The sequence below is a fragment of the Microplitis mediator genome, chromosome 1 (assembly GCF_029852145.1).
Source record: "Microplitis mediator isolate UGA2020A chromosome 1, iyMicMedi2.1, whole genome shotgun sequence".
Lineage (NCBI taxonomy): Eukaryota > Metazoa > Arthropoda > Insecta > Hymenoptera > Braconidae > Microplitis > Microplitis mediator.
The window spans coordinates 3,334,133-3,350,946 of NC_079969.1; the positions used below are offsets into that span (position 1 = coordinate 3,334,133).

The following is a 16,814-nucleotide window of genomic DNA, read 5'->3' on the forward strand; positions in this document are numbered from 1 at the left end:
AAAAGGCACAAATTCAAGTCAAGACCTATCTAATGATACCAATTTCAATAACATTAACTAATTCTATCATATAGATATGGCGGGAACAAAATTTTCCTTATTCTCTTAATAATATAGATAATTATTTATTATTTACATCTAAAACTATTTTTTTTTATCATAATCAGGAAATTAGAAATATAGAAAATTTTTCCTGCCTCTCGTTAGTGACAAAATTAATTTTTTAAATTCAAATTTTTGGCGGTAAAATTCAAATCACGTGAAACAACAGTCGGCAAACTAGAAATTTAAATTACTGTCTTCTTATGTGTATATATACATATATACACATATATATATGAATTTTTACATAGTGCTTGTATATATGTATATATTTGTATACGTCTATAAACGTAATGCAACGTGCATTTAAATTATCTAAACAAACAAAAACAAATAAATAATCGCCGTAATTAATTGAAATAAAGTATTTCACAACAATGGACGATTCAGTTGAAAATAATGGCGACATTGGTTTTGGAGTAAGTTTTTATAAAATAACAATTATTTATTTTTGTTATTCAGCCGCCAAAACAAAACTTTGGAGGTTACATTCAAAGAAGTTTTTCTTTTAATTGTAAATAATATATTATTTTATGTTACAGAATAATGACGATAGATATGAGACATTGAAAGAAAACTTTCTGCTGCTCAAAGAAAAAATTTTTAATTCAGCGTAAGTTTATTTATTTATTTCGTAAATGCCGGTATTTTTTATCCTTCATAATATTAGGGTGTAATTTTTTTTACAATCGTCACAATTACTGTTTTTTATTTTTCATTAAATGAGATTTTTTTTTTTTTTAATATTTTGAAATTTCTAAGTCACTGGATAAAAATAATTTTGAATTGCAATTACGGGTAAATATTAAGACTTATGTAAAAAAGGACAGAGACCTTTTTTATAGAGAATTTAATAGTCTATAAAAATGTATGAATACATTTTAGTCATATTTTTGATATTTAGACCGGAATTTTAAAAAATATACAAAAAAATCGCGGAATTTTCATTGAGTATCAAAATAAAAATCAGTCATTTTTATTTAAATTCCAATTGCACGTCAACGATTGAGTTTACGTAAAAATGTATGAGGACCTTATTTATAGAGAATTAAATACTCTACAAAAATGTATGAATACATTTTAGTCATATTTTTGATATTTAGACCGGAATTTTAAAAAATATACAAAAAAATCGCGGAATTTTCATTGAGTATCAAAATAAAAATCAGTCATTTTTATTTAAATTCCAATTGCACGTCAACGATTGAGTTTACGTAAAAATGTGCAAGGACCTTTTGTATAGAGAATTTAATACTCTATAAAAATGTATGAATACATTTTAGTCATATTTTTGATATTTAAGCCGGAATTAAAAAAAAAAAAAGATTTAAAAATTACGAAATTTGCATTGAGTATCGACATATAAATCTATAATTTTCATTTAAACTCCAATTGCACGTCAACGATTGAGTTAACGTAAAAATGTATAAGGACCTTATTTATAGAGGATTTGATACTCTACGAAAATGTATTCATACATTTTTGTCATATTTTTGATATTTCAACAGGAAATTTGAATGAAAGTCAAAGAAAATAATTTTTAATTTTTCTTTCACATAAAAGTTAAAATTTTTTTGTTTCGTTGCAAATTAAAATTGTATTCAAATTATTGCGATGACGGAAAATTTGTAAAGCTCTTTTTCGTAGAGAATTTCGATCATTCAAAAATTAAATAAAATTCGAATAAATAAAGTAAATAATTTTTTTTCCAAAATTATACTTAAATTAAACAGCAAAATTAAATTTTGTATCGAGTATCAAATTTCCTAAAGAATTTATCATGTAGATTTTGGTCGTACCTCAAATACTTTAGATAAAATTCAAATCAAAAGTCCGCAAAATAAAAATTCGCGTATTAGAATTGCAATTTTCCAAAAGAAATAATGAAAATTTAAATTACTACTCCACTTTCAGACGATTAATAGACGAGTATAATAAACTACGCGAGGACTCTCAAGCTGCCGAAGAACATTACAAAAATTTAATAGCTTGCGAGCGCAATGCGACGAAAGCAATCCGTCTTAAACTAAATGAGCGCGAATTTAATTTCAAAGATTTGAGTAAACGTAATAATCAGCTCATGAAACGGTGCGATGAACAAGAGATCAATATCGCCGCAAACGCAAAACTTATGGAGCAGCAAACTGCGAGAATAAAAGAACTGGAAGAAGAGCAATCGGTCAAATCACTTGAATTTAATGTCGTGAAGTCAGATCTCGAGATTCAAATTCAAGATTTAAAAAAAGAGTTGGCTGCATATCACAAAAAAGATCCTAATTATGATAAAAAATTGGCCAGGAAGCAAAAAAAGACTTCGCCGTTTCAAACGACCCGCCAAACCGGGCTAATTGATTTTTTGCTTCTCAATAACGACGTACCTGAAGTTGAAGCCGAGAACGTCAGCTCAAATAAAAACGATTCAGCAAATGATAACTCTATTCTATCTCCCGTTCTAAAAGATGAATCGACTTCTACCGATGACCTACCAGTAGTTTCTACTCCCAGCCCCAAAAAGCGCGCGCCCAAAAAAATAACTCATAGCGTTGAAGTACAAGTGCGCCCTCTACTAGACCACAAGGGCACGATGACAGATCCAAATACGTCACATAATAATTTGTATCCGTTGCATTGCAACAAATGTCATGCAACCTTAGGTGCCGAGCCGGTTGATGAAATTTTAAATGCCATGACGACTTCGGTGACGTTTATTGGAACTTCTTTACCTCGGCTAGACCCAATTGACCCGCCCAATAATTCAGTAGGCATTTCGGCTGTAAGTTCAGCCCCAAATAGTCAATTAGTGCAAAATGTACAGGGTAGAGTTGACGTACGACAAGATGGCGGCGCGGGTACACAAAATGGCGACAAAGACTACGAGGAACTTAAAAAGGAAGTATTGAATATTAAGAAACTAATAAAGGGTTCGAAAAAGAGTAATTGCTGTAGTCAACCTAAAAACTGCTGTGGATCTTCGAACAATAGTTCGAATAATAATTTGTCAGTAGATTTGCTAACTTCAGTACTGAGCCAATTGGTTGTTAAAAATGTTAATCCGAAAAAAAAGAAAAAACGGGTAAAAGCTAAAGGTAAATTTATCAGAAGAAAAGTTAAAGTTTCTAAAAGTTTTGGAAACTGGGAAATCAAGGAACAATCTAGAAGTCCATCGAGATCAACTTCACGATCTAGAAGTTTGTCCAGAAAATCTAGAAGTTCATCAAGATCTAGAACCTCGTCTAGAAAATCTAAAAATTCTAGTTTGTCTAGGAAATCTAGAAGTTCGTCTAGAAGATCTAAAAGTTCATCTAGAAGTCCTAGAAGATCTAGAAGTTTATCTAGGAAATCTAGAATTTCATCAAGATCTAGAAGTTCGTCTAGAAGATCTAGAAGTTTATCAAGAACAAGTTCTAGAAGATCTACTAGTCGCTCTAAAGTATCTAGAAGCCCATCTCTAACTCGGAGTCGTAAACGATCTAGAGTTGAATCATCTTCTGGAAGTAAAGACAATTTAGATTCCAGAAGTTGTTCAACTTCAAAATCTAGACGATCTAAAGTATCTAGAAGTCCATCCAAAGAATCCAGAAGTCAACAAAATGATAAAAAATTTAATCGAATTAAAACATGCCCAAGAATTTCAACTTCTGATCCAGAAAATGAGAATCTAGAATCTAGACCCGACTCTAATGGCGTGAAAAATCTTTCCACAACTGATTTGAGTGAAAGCGAAGCCTGTTCTCCGAAGTTTACGAATCCAGTGAGTGCGATAAAAAATCGTGTAAAAACTGTGAGATCTAACAGTCCAGAATTATTGTCAGAAAAAGTCAAAAGTATAAAAACTAATCTATTTTCTACGAATAAAACTCCAAATACTTCAACTAAAGTGGCTAAAAAAAACAAAAGGTCAGGTGAAGTATCAAAAACTTCCGCTCAAATTCAGTCCGGGATTTTAAAAAAATTGCGCAAATTGAAGACAAACAAGCCATTGGTTACGACGCCATCTTCTAGCATTTTGAACTCCATGGAAACTGGCGAGTCATCGGTTCCGGAAAGTCAGCGCAAGAGAATCGCTCATACTCCGAAAACAAATCTAGAAGTTAGTCCAGTTGGAAAACGTCCGGCTACGGAAGCAAAAGTTCAGCCGGCGAAAAGACGTCGGGTGACGCGATCGACGACTGATAAAGATACAAGTCCGATAAATCCTATGGATTTGTTGAAGAGTCTTGTAGATCCAGAGAGTAGTTCTGATATGCCAGAGTCTACGCAGGTACAGAAAACTCCAGAAACTTCACTAGAGACTTTAGCTTTGGAAGAAAAAGAAAAAGTTACGGATCCAAAGACGCCGGGAATTGAAATTTCTAAGCCGATTCCGACGAAACGATCTCCGAAAATAGTTATCGTCAATGGAATTCCGGTGGTTAAAAAACCTGTTGGTAGGCCGCCGAAAAATCCTGATGGAGTCAAAAGAAAATATACTAGAAAAGTTAAAGCTGTTACAAGTGCAGAAATTGTTGAAAAGCCCGATTTGCAAAACCGAAAACTAGAAAGTTTAGGAAATAATTCAGTAGAAGAAAATTCGGTTGGAAATATTCTAGAAACTTCGGAATCTAAAACAAACTCACCAATGGAAAGCTTACCAATTATAGAAAGTTCAATTGAGTCTCAGGATGAGAAAGTTGTGGAAGTTAAAGAAAGTTCTGGTGAGTCAAGGCTACAAAATTCAAATCGTTCCGGAGAGCACGAAAATCTTCTAGAAAGTTCAAAAAGTAGTTCTATGAGTTCAGGATTACTAGAGATCTTTACTGAGTCAGAACCTGAAGAAAATGTTCCAGAAAGTTCACAAGTTAATGCTGAGAAATCGAATGAAAAAGTTATAGAAAGTTTGAAAATTAATTCAAAAGAGTCCGCATTTACAAAAAAATCAGATGTAGTTACAACTGTTCCAGAATTTATAGACAAATTACAAAAAATCCAAAGCGAACAAACACTTATAGAAAATTCAAAAACAGTTGCAAGTAATCCAGAAGTTTTAGAAAGTTCGGAGCCCGCTACAAATAAATCGGAACTTCTAGAAAATTCAAAAACCGCACAAAGTGAGAAAAATCTTCTAGCAAACTCAGAAGCAGTTACGAATGATCCAAAAGTTCTAAAAAGTTCTACAAAAGTTATGCGTGATCCTGAGGCTATAGAAAATTCAAATTCAGTTACAAGTGATTTAGCACTTCTAGAAAATACCAAAACTGTACAAATTGAACAAAAACTTGTAGTAATTTCAGAAACGACGACCGATGAACTAAAACCTCTAGAAAGTTTGAAAACAGTTTCTAGTGATTCAGTACTTCTAGAAAGTACAAATACAGTTCAAGATGAGAACAAAGTTATAGGAAATTTAGAACCAGTCACAAATGATCCAAAACCTATAAAAAGCTTAAAATCAGTTACAAGTGATCTAGAACTTCTAGAAGATACAAAAACGGTCACAAGTGATCTAAAAGTTCTGGAAAATAAAACAGCAGATTCAAATTCACCAGAGGTTCTAGAAAATTTAAAAACAGTCACAACCAACGATCTAGAACCGAACGCAACAAATACTTCGATTGTATCGAAACCTGAAAATCCCAAAATGAACGAAACTTCCGATTCTAGAGTTAAAAATCTTCTAGAAGTTCAAAGAGTATCTGAAAAACTAGAACTTAACCAAGAAATTATAATTGGTGATGGACTAAAAAATTCTGAAGTATGCATACAAAATTCATCCACGTCTGCAGAATCGATGGAAACTGAAGAATTTACATCAATTTGTTCAGAAACTTCGGAATCGCTTGAATTATCTCTAGGCCTCGATGTTTCTGATGCTTTCGAATCTATTCCGACGTCTGATGACGATCTTATGAACTCTGAGACTTCGGACATCACAGATAAAAAACTAGAGATCGTCGAACAGTCTTCGGAAGCTTCCGGAATCGGAACAGTTTCAGAGTTAGACACCGATCCAGAATTGGAACTTTTGCCGAAAGATTCTCAATTAGACTCCGAGCCCGACAAGCCTCTAGAAGATAAAATTTCAAAGTCTGTAATTGTTGCCGAGTCTCTAGAGATAAAATCTCCAGAACCTGAATCCAAAGACCCCACACTCGCGACTCCAAGTCCAGCTCCAGTTCTAGAAAAAAATCTAGAATCTTCCAGACCAAATGTGCCTTCTAGAATGCTTCCGAAAATGATTGAAAAGCCTACGAAGGCCTTTAAGTTGCCACTCGTTCAAAAATCAAAGCTTCTAGAAACTTCGATCATCAAAAAAGCTTCGAATTCCAGGAGCACTCCAGAAGCCGTTGTAACTCTGCCAGCATCTCCCGTCGATGAATCGGCTAAATCTATGAGTCTAGAAGCTACAAGAAGTTCACCCGAAAATACAAGAAGCCTCAGAAATCGAACGGTTTCAATCAGTCCACCGAAAACTTTAAAGTCACCTCGATGTTCTCCAGTAGCCGTCAAATCAACTTCAGAATCTTTGCCGCAGTCTCCGAAAACATCCAAACCCGAGCCCAATATTCCAGAAGCTGAACCAGAACTCAGCCCAAAATCACCAGATGCCCTGGAAACCCTTCCACCGCGACAAAGTAGCATTCAAAATCTCCTAGATTTTTACCTGCACTCCAGAATTTCTTCAAACAAAACCTACACCCAGAGACTCACTGAAGAAATCGCCGTAACAAAATCGAAATCCATTGAAAAGTTCATCAAAAGCGAGTATCAGCGTCTTCTGGACGCCCCGAACTGGACTAATGACCTTAATGACAGTTTCATAGCTAATCTAGAAAAGTTAGATTTCAACGAAATGAACTTCGCGAACGTGACTGTCGAGTTAATGAAAGAGCGCTGCGAACTAAATGAGCCGCTGAATCGCGAGTACACGCCGCCAGCGCCACTCATGACCGTGTCCCAGCAGAAAATCATCGGATTCCTGGCTAGATATGAGCAGAGACGACCCGGGATCATGTTCAAGGTCATGGACATCATCGACTCGACTTTGTTCAGACTTAAAAACAACAGCGACAATGAGACTGATACGAATGTTCTTGAAGGTCTCGCGCGATTCTTTGTTTTGATGGCGAAGATAAAAAAAGACCGCGAAAGAGTCAGGATTATGATCTGCGATGCGCTTTACTGCTTTCAGACGAAAGCTTTCAATATTTTGTATGTAGTTTTGACATGTTGGGCTGAGGTGATACCGACTTATGATGAAAACACCATGAGTTTGCCTCCACAAAGTAGAACTAAGTATCTAGTAATTAGTATTGCGACGATAATCAGAAATCAGAAACGATTCAAAGAAGACCATTCGAAAATAACTTGCGTAAAAAATTTACTGTCGCATTTGTATCAGTACCCAGATAATTTTGTGACGAACAAAATTATTGTTGACTTGTTGGAAGCATTCAAATTTGAAGAATATGACAGATGTCTGGTACCGGCTATTGCTTTGATCGCGAAGAGAGAGGGCGTTGATTGGACGTACAAGAATATTGTCAAGAAATTGTTGCTGATGATTGTCAATAAAAACGAAAGCTACAAAATTTATGAAACTTTCAAGTTACTCGGTAAGATTTTTTTTTTTTAAATAGAAGGTTGAAATTTTGGAGGTTGGGTTTAATTTTGATTTTTTTCTTTTCTTTAGGGTATTTGCTGCGCCCGTTCCCGGTCGATGATGAGGGAAAAGAAGTAGAGAAAATTGTTAATCAACTGTGCGAAATTTTGGATGCTGGTACTGGTGAGTTTCAGAAAAATTTATAAGATTTCGGGTTATGATGAATGGGAAGAAAAATTAATGTGCCGGCTTTCGAAAATTAGTTTTTTTTCTTGTAATGCTCATATATGTACATATATGTAGACATATTTATATACGTTTTTTATTGTCTAATAAGACAGAAAATTTGACGGGCTTTAAAATGAGTATAAACAAGCCATATTTATTTTAGATATTTTTTAAGATATATCTCATAGCTATATATATCAAAATATATAGATATAAACTATTGGAAAATAAATATGGCTTGTGGGTACTCATTTTAAACAGCATTTCATTCTTGATCTTTTTACGAGCTCATATATATAAATCACATATGTACATATATGTGGTTATATTTATATACTTTTTTTATTGTCTAGAAAAATTGAGAATTTGACGAGCTTTAAAATGAGTACAAACAAGCCATATTTATTTTAGATATTTTATAAGATATATCACATAACTATATATCAAAATATATGTACATGAAATATGGAAAAATAAATATGGCTTGTGGGTACTCATTTTAAAGAGCATTCAATTCTTGATCTCTTTACAAGCTCACATATGTACATATATGTGTAAAAATTCTATATATCGATTCAAACACATATTAATAAATAAATAAATTTGCCTTTTCCAGTTGAACCAGAAATTCAAGAAGGTATCGCACTGACACTATTGACATTAACCCGACACTATTTCATCAGCATCAGTACGACACTTCTCCGTTGGCAGCCACCTCGCCCTTTAAATAACCAATTGCAACAGTTGCTGCAAACTTTCTTCCAGTCACGGACTCCAGAGTACTGGAAACAAATCGCTAATAAAAGGAACCCTCGGTTTCCGGCTATTAAATATAAGTACAATCCCTCGCCCCTGAGTAAATAAGTTAAGACTACATACAGATATAACTGCAGTCGAACAAATAAAATTTTTTTTGTTTTTCTGAAAATCAATTTAATTTTTTGCTTTTTGATTTTTATAATTTTATTGTAATAATTAATTTTTCAAGTGATATTATTATCTAATTTAATTTAAATCAATTAAACAGCAATTAGCTGTATAAATACATAAATAGTTATATTTTTTATGAATATTAATTATCATTTAAAAAAAAGTTACTGTGTACTTGACTACTAAAAGTTGACATTTTTTTCAGTAGTTGATTTACGGAAATGTCAATCGTAAAAATAAATAAATAATTAATTTTATATGTACACTTAAATATTTAATATTGTTTTTTTTTTACTGTTATTTTTTTATAAGCTAATTAATCATAATTTCAAAAAATTTAATCATAGATAATTAGATTGAATAATATGATGTAGCATTGATATATTTAAACATATAAATAATTAACGTAAAGATTATAATTTATTTTTTATTTTATTATCCATCATCGATCATTTTCATGAGTGTGAATGTAGCTGACAAATGGCAATTTTTTTAATTTTAAAATAAATGAATAAAATGTAATTAGAGTGAAAATTAAAAAATAGGTATTTAAATAATTGAAAAATCAGTACGCGCACTTTTTTCAATTTTATTATCTCGATTAATTTCAAATTTATAAATTGTCTGGTGTCTGCTACATTCACACTCATATTATTTTCGTATTATTATTGAAATTTTGAATATTATTTCAATGGAATATTACTTTTTAAAAGTTCACGCTCAGAAAATTTAAAATTTTCAAAAAAAGGGAAGTTATTGGTTTCGATATTACTTTTGAAAATCGAGTTTTCATCAGATCTTAATGTTTTGAGGTCACAGGAAGATATTCTAATTATTTTCAGATGGTGTGTGTGTGTGTGTGTAAATTTAAATATTTGAAAAATAAATTATTAAAAATTTGAGAAAAATTAAAATTCGTACGTCGAAATAAAATGGCGGCAGAATATGATGGAAAAATATTTAAAATATTTAAAAAAAAAAAACACTTGAGTGTTTGAACAAACCTTGGCGGGTAAATAATGTGCAGAAGGGTGTCCTAATACACTTAGAGATTTAAATTAAATTGCTCCAAGTGTATTGCAGCTAAAAAACGTCACTTAACTGCTATTCCCCACCAGACGATGCCAGATGATTTTGCTCAGGAACGAGGAAGTTATCAGCACCAGCAATTCGCAACACTTTACACTCGAACTGAACACTTAACACTTTACACTACCACTGAAGACTTAACACTTAACAGCACTAGAAACACTTTGCACAATTTAAATTTTACAAGCACTCCATAATTTAATTAAACGATATCTCTGAGCAATAAACTTTGTGGATAATTCCGCGAATTAACCGCAGTACTGTTTAAATTCAAACGTAAAGAAGAATCTGGACTACTACTGGCGTCGATGATACTAACTGCCGCTATCGAACCGTCAGTTGAAACAAAGGAATCGAATTTGCGATTCATCGACCGCCCCCACTTTAGAAAAAATTTGAACGCTGAATACGACGTGCAGTGGCGCCAACTTAGCGCGAAATTTAATAATTTTATTACAATTTGTTTGTGGGTGCATTCGGAAATGATCTAGCTCTAGCTCTAGTCTAGCGTTGGCATATAGCGAGAGCTAGAGCTAGATCATTTCCAAATGCACCCTAATTAATATAATTATTGACACAAATAACTTTTAATAAAATTATTAAATTTAAATTTTGAAATTTCGCGTCAAGTTGGCGCGTCTTCGCGTCACTGTGTTCGACATTCAAATTTTTGCTAAGTGGGGGTGGTCGAATGAATCGCAAAATCGATTCCTTTGTTTCAACTGACGGTTCGATAGCGGCAGTTAGTATCATCGAAAATGGCAGTTGTAGTCCAGATTTTTCTTTACGTTTGAATTAAAACACAGTATTGCAGTCAAGTTGTGTAAAATTGTGCAGTGATTGTAAAATTTATCTTTTATTAATTTAAATTGTGCAAAATATCTGTGGTGTAGTTAAGTGTTCAGTGTCAGTGTAAAGTGTTAAGTGTTCAGTTCGAGTGTAAAGTGTTGCGAATTGCTGATGCTGATAACTTCCTCGTTCCTGAGCAAAATCATCTGGCATCGTCTGGTGGGAAATAGCAGTTAAGTGACGTTTTTTAGCTGCAATACACTTGGAACAATTTAATTTGAATCTCCAAGTGTATTAGGACACCCTTCTGCAAATTATTTACCCGCCAAGGTTTGTTCAAACACTCAAGTGTTTTTTTTTTTTATATTTTAAATATTTTGCTATCATATTCTGCCGCCATTTTATTTTGAGGTACGATTTTTAATTTTTCTCCAGTTCTCAATAATTTATTCTTTAAATATTTAAATTTACCGTGAAAATATTGAAAATAATTAATAAATTATTAATAAAAATAAAAAATTCTGAGTATATTTTTTAGTGCATCCGGAAATTCTCTAGCTCTAGTATCCAAGCGTTGCCATATATCGAGAGCTAGAGCTACAGCATTTCCAAATGCACCCAGAATTTAATTTTTTTTTTTGTAAATCACAAATTGTGGTTCATAAATTGAGTAATTAATATCAGTGTTTCAAATGATTTAAATTAGTATATTTTAACATGAATAATTATCAAATTATTCAAATATCGATTCTGGAAGGAGCAAAATTAATTAACCACAAGAGTCTAGAATTGTAAGTTTTTTTTTTTTATTTTTTTTAAAATGATTCCTCATTTGTTTTTCATGCTCTAGCAATAATGTATTGCTTACAATTAATTATTTAATTTATTACTCACAATTATTAATTTTTTTTATAACAAAAAATTTAAAACATAATTTTTCGCTCCAAAAATATTTTATTTTTAAATAACAACTTGAATGAAAATTGCGAACAAATGGCTATCATTTTATAAAAAAAAAAAATCATACGATCCACATTAAGTTTGATATTTTATACAATTTATTTTAAGGAACTCACACTGAGAAAAAATATTTCTTCGGACAATTAAATTGGTTTTGTTAAATTCTGTTAAACTAAAATTTATTTGAGTCAACTAAATTTTATTACGTCAATACAATCTATTTTGTCATTCTTAACGAATGAATTAATAGACTTTATTTAGTTCACAATAATATTTCTCTCTCTAAGATAATAAAGTCATTTAGTAAAGTTAAGAAAATATCTATTTAATGGACAACTAAAATATTTTATAGTGCCAACAAATCCAAATATTCAAGCAAAATTTTATTATATTAACTCTAATAAATATTAATTAGACACAAAAAAATATATTCATTTAAAATAAATATATAAATTTATTCGAGGTTAATAATTAATATTTAAATCTAATGATTATTAATTTAAAAAGTTATGGTGCTAGGCAGCAGCAGCGGGAGTAGTTCGGTGCTCGCCACTAGATCGCGCCCACCATTTGTGGTGTCCCTGGTAAGATACTTATATCAGAGTTTATATATTCCGAGCTTGAAGCATTTACAAGACGATATGTCCGCTGGAAATTTTTGACAGTAACATATGGGTACACTGTATTAAACTATGACATTAATGTTTAAATTAATATTTGTCCTGAACAATTTTTGTCAGTACGAAAAGAAGTACTTGTGAAGGAAATAAATTAATTTTCTAAATATACATTTATTGAACTGTTGAATAAATATCCTGTCATTTCAAAATAATATTTAATTATTATCAATAACTCATTCTCTATAATAATCACTCATACACTTCATTGTGACTACTTTATAAACACTACAGATAATCAATTTGATTTTATGCTTGCTACTAAACGCGTAATTATCTTTACTAAATATTTCATGGTTTCTAATCACTCGTTTTGTTGGTGGATTATAAAATATTTAGTTAAAACAACCAAATATATGATTGGCAATGGGTAATCAAATCATTTTCTTGTCATAACTAAAATTTAGTTTTCAGGAGAAAATTTTTTTCTCAGTCTAGCATGGGTACCAATTCCATCATTATTCCAAACGAATATGACGTTGAAACGGTAAAAGAACTTGTAAACTTTTGTTATGAAGGAAAATCAAAATATGCGTCAATGAATTTTAATGCTTGCCTTCAATTGTTTAATTTAGCAAATCATTTTGAAGTCTCGAGTCTTATCGCACTTTGCGAAAGATATTTAGGTACACTGAGAAAAAATATTTCTTCGGACAATTAAATTGGTTTTGTTAAATTCTGTTAAACTAAAATTTATTTGGGTCAACTAAATTTTATTACGTCAATATAATCTATTTTCTCATTTTTAACGAATGAATTAATAGACTTTATTTGGTTCACATTAATATTTCTCTCTCTAAGATAATAAAATCATTTAGTAAAGTTAAGAAAATATCTATGTAATGGACAACTAAAATATTTTGTAGTGCCAACAAATCCAAACATTCAAGCAAAATATTATTATATTAACTCTAATGAATATTAATTAGACACAAAAAAATATATTCATTTAAAATAAATATATAAATTTATTCGAGGTTAATAATTAATATTTAAATCTAATGATTATTAATTTAAAAAGTTATGGTGCTAGGCAGCAGCAGCGGGAGTAGTTCGGTGCTCGCCACTAGATCGCGCCCACCATTTGTGGTGTCTCTGGTAAGATACTTATTTCGGAGTTTTTATATTCCGAGCTTGAAGCATTTACAAGACGATATATCCGCTGGAAATTTTTGACAGTAACATGTGGGTACACTGTATTACACTATGACATTAATGTTCAATATTAATATTTTTCCTGAACAATTTTTGTCAGTACGAAAAGAAGTACTTGTGAAGGAAATAAATTAATTTTCTAAATATACATTTATTGAACTGTTGAATAAATATTCTGTCATTTCAAAATAATGTTTAATTATTATCAATAACTCATTCTCTAGAATGATAACTCATACATTTCATTATGACTACTTTATAAACACTACAAGTAATCAATTTGATTTTATGCTTGCTACTAAACGCGTAATTATCTTTACTAAATATTTCATGGTTTCTAATCACTCATTTTGTTGGTGGAGAATAAAAAATTTAGTTAAAACAACCAAATATATGATTGGCAATGGGCAATCAAATCATTTTCTTGTCATAACTAAAATTTAGTTGTTAGTAGAAAATTTTTTTCTCAGTGTAGTTTGTTAAACGCGGATAATGCCGTTGAATTACTAGAACAGGCTCATGTGCATAATTCAACCATTCTAAAGCAACGCGTGACTTTATATATAAGGCTTCACCAACAAATTATCACTTCGTCGGAGTATAGAGCCTTCTCTACCGACTATCCAGAAATGGTGGAAGAGATAATGATCCCTAATCTGATCCAGAATCTATAAAAAGTTTTTATTCGTACACTGAGAAAAAAATTTTCTACTAACAACTAAATTTTAGTTATGACAAGAAAATGATTTGATTGCCCATTGCCAATCATATATTTGGTTGTTTTAACTAAATTTTTTATTCTCCACCAACAAAATGAGTGATTAGAAACCATGAAATATTTAGTAAAGATAATTACGCGTTTAGTAGCAAGCATAAAATCAAATTGATTACTTGTAGTGTTTATAAAGTAGTCATAATGAAATGTATGAGTTATCATTCTAGAGAATGAGTTATTGATAATAATTAAACATTATTTTGAAATGACAGAATATTTATTCAACAGTTCAATAAATGTATATTTAGAAAATTAATTTATTTCCTTCACAAGTACTTCTTTTCGTACTGACAAAAATTGTTCAGGAAAAATATTAATATTGAACATTAATGTCATAGTGTAATACAGTGTACCCACATGTTACTGTCAAAAATTTCCAGCGGATATATCGTCTTGTAAATGCTTCAAGCTCGGAATATAAAAACTCCGAAATAAGTATCTTACCAGAGACACCACAAATGGTGGGCGCGATCTAGTGGCGAGCACCGAACTACTCCCGCTGCTGCTGCCTAGCACCATAACTTTTTAAATTAATAATCATTAGATTTAAATATTAATTATTAACCTCGAATAAATTTATATATTTATTTTAAATGAATATATTTTTTTGTGTCTAATTAATATTCATTAGAGTTAATATAATAATATTTTGCTTGAATGTTTGGATTTGTTGGCACTACAAAATATTTTAGTTGTCCATTACATAGATATTTTCTTAACTTTACTAAATGATTTTATTATCTTAGAGAGAGAAATATTAATGTGAACCAAATAAAGTCTATTAATTCATTCGTTAAAAATGAGAAAATAGATTATATTGACGTAATAAAATTTAGTTGACCCAAATAAATTTTAGTTTAACAGAATTTAACAAAACCAATTTAATTGTCCGAAGAAATATTTTTTCTCAGTGTACCTGTCGATAAATTTTATTCAGAAAAATATATTTTAAGTGAAAAAATAATTCATGGTTTTCGATAAACGGGTACTGTACCATTCCAAGCATATCTGTTGACCTATTTCCAAAATAATACCCACCCAAAATCTGTGAAAAAAGGGCACAGTACGATTTCAAACATATGTGTTGACCTATTTTCAACTGGTTTCGTTCCTGGCGATACCGACATGGTCTGGGTTCGATTCCCAGTTCGGGCTGTCTATATTTTTCTCAACTTATCTATAAATTGTCTTATCGAGAAGGTTAATTGTAAGTTTAGGTTTCATTATATTTAAAAAACAATATGATACTGTACATGTTAAAATTTAAAGTTTTCGTTTAAATGTTTGAATAATGTTTGGTTTCATCGTTTTCAGTCGCTAGGTTGAACTGTCTTCGGTTTGAATGTTACAGAACCATAAATTTAGAGATATATATGTTTTCCGAAATTAGTAGATCATTTTAACAATTATCGGATTTTTTTAGCTAATTTAACTTATCTAAATCTTCAGTATCTATACAAATTTAGCTGTAAACAACGCAGAGAGAAGTTAAACATTTAAAAAAAAATCCAAAATTGGAAATTAAGTTTCAGGTAAAAATAAAACTGAACATAAACTTATAAAAAAAAAGTAAACTTTTATTATAATGAAATTAACGATACTTCGTAATTATTTATCGTCATACATGACTTTAATTAATACAATTATTAATTGTTAGTTAATAGAAAATTGACAAATTTATAAAATTTATCATTTATAATCAGTCATTTTTTAATTGTTCATTAAAGTAATCGATATAATTTTAATTATTATATATTTTTAAAGTTATTAATACATTGGCGATCATTATAATTAAGTAAATTACAAAAATCTCAATACTTAAATTTAAATACTCAAATACGTATTAGATAATTTCTTATACAGAAATTCTAAGCCTCTACAATTCATGACTGCCGATTCGTAATCATGATTTAATAAACTTTTTACTCATGTATTTTTACCAAATACATAAATTATATATATATATATTTTTTAAAACAAAAAGTACGGTATTGTACATAAATTTATTTATTCAAATAAAATAATTATCTGTTTATTTTCATTAGAAAAAATTCAGAAACGTTCAAACTTTTTTTAAATTCTGAGTACTTTTGTTTCCATAACTGTCTTATCATCACGCAAAAGTAAACAATAATTGAAAATTACTTATCTACTATTCAATTAATCCCGTTATTAATACTTTGATTTTTTTTTTTAAACTAAAAAATTACGTGAATTAAAATTTTTAAATTTGTAATGCACAGAAAAAAATAACTCCTTGGCACAAAAAATTTCTAGTCGCCCCAAAAATATTTTTTAATTGCCCTAAGAAACTTTTTGCATTACGAATTGAAAAGTAAAATTTTTTTCAAACAAAAAAAAAATTTCTTGCACAAAAAAATTTTTCTTTTCAATTCAAAACGCAAAAATTTTTTTGGTCAAACAAAAATTTCTCATTACGAATTGAAACCTAAAATTCTTTTGAGGCGAGAAAAAATTTTCTTGAGCCAAGAAAAATTTTACTTTTCAATTCGCAACGCAAATTTTTTTC

General features: G+C 30.5%; 1 protein-coding gene across 1 annotated transcript; it reads left to right on the plus strand.

Annotated features, from left to right (window-relative positions):
- The first annotated feature begins 385 nt into the window (after window positions 1-385).
- LOC130670459 (serine/arginine repetitive matrix protein 2-like) lies at window positions 386-9,042 on the plus strand. The gene is made up of 5 exons (XM_057473868.1): window positions 386-521; window positions 645-715; window positions 2,017-7,694; window positions 7,772-7,864; window positions 8,526-9,042. Exons 1-5 carry the CDS (start codon window positions 480-482, stop codon window positions 8,771-8,773), a joined length of 6,132 nt encoding a protein of 2,043 aa, XP_057329851.1. The 5' UTR covers window positions 386-479; the 3' UTR covers window positions 8,774-9,042.
- Window positions 9,043-16,814: the final 7,772 nt, after the last annotated feature.

Bases quoted from the DNA above. Each gene is read 5' to 3' on its own strand.
- LOC130670459 (XM_057473868.1), top strand. From the start codon at position 480: ATGGACGATTCAGTTGAAAATAATGGCGACATTGGTTTTGGA. The intron at 522-644 runs GTAAGTTTTTAT...TTTATGTTACAG, and splicing joins ATGGCGACATTGGTTTTGGA to AATAATGACGATAGATATGA. The intron at 7,865-8,525 runs GTGAGTTTCAGA...TGCCTTTTCCAG, and splicing joins AATTTTGGATGCTGGTACTG to TTGAACCAGAAATTCAAGAA.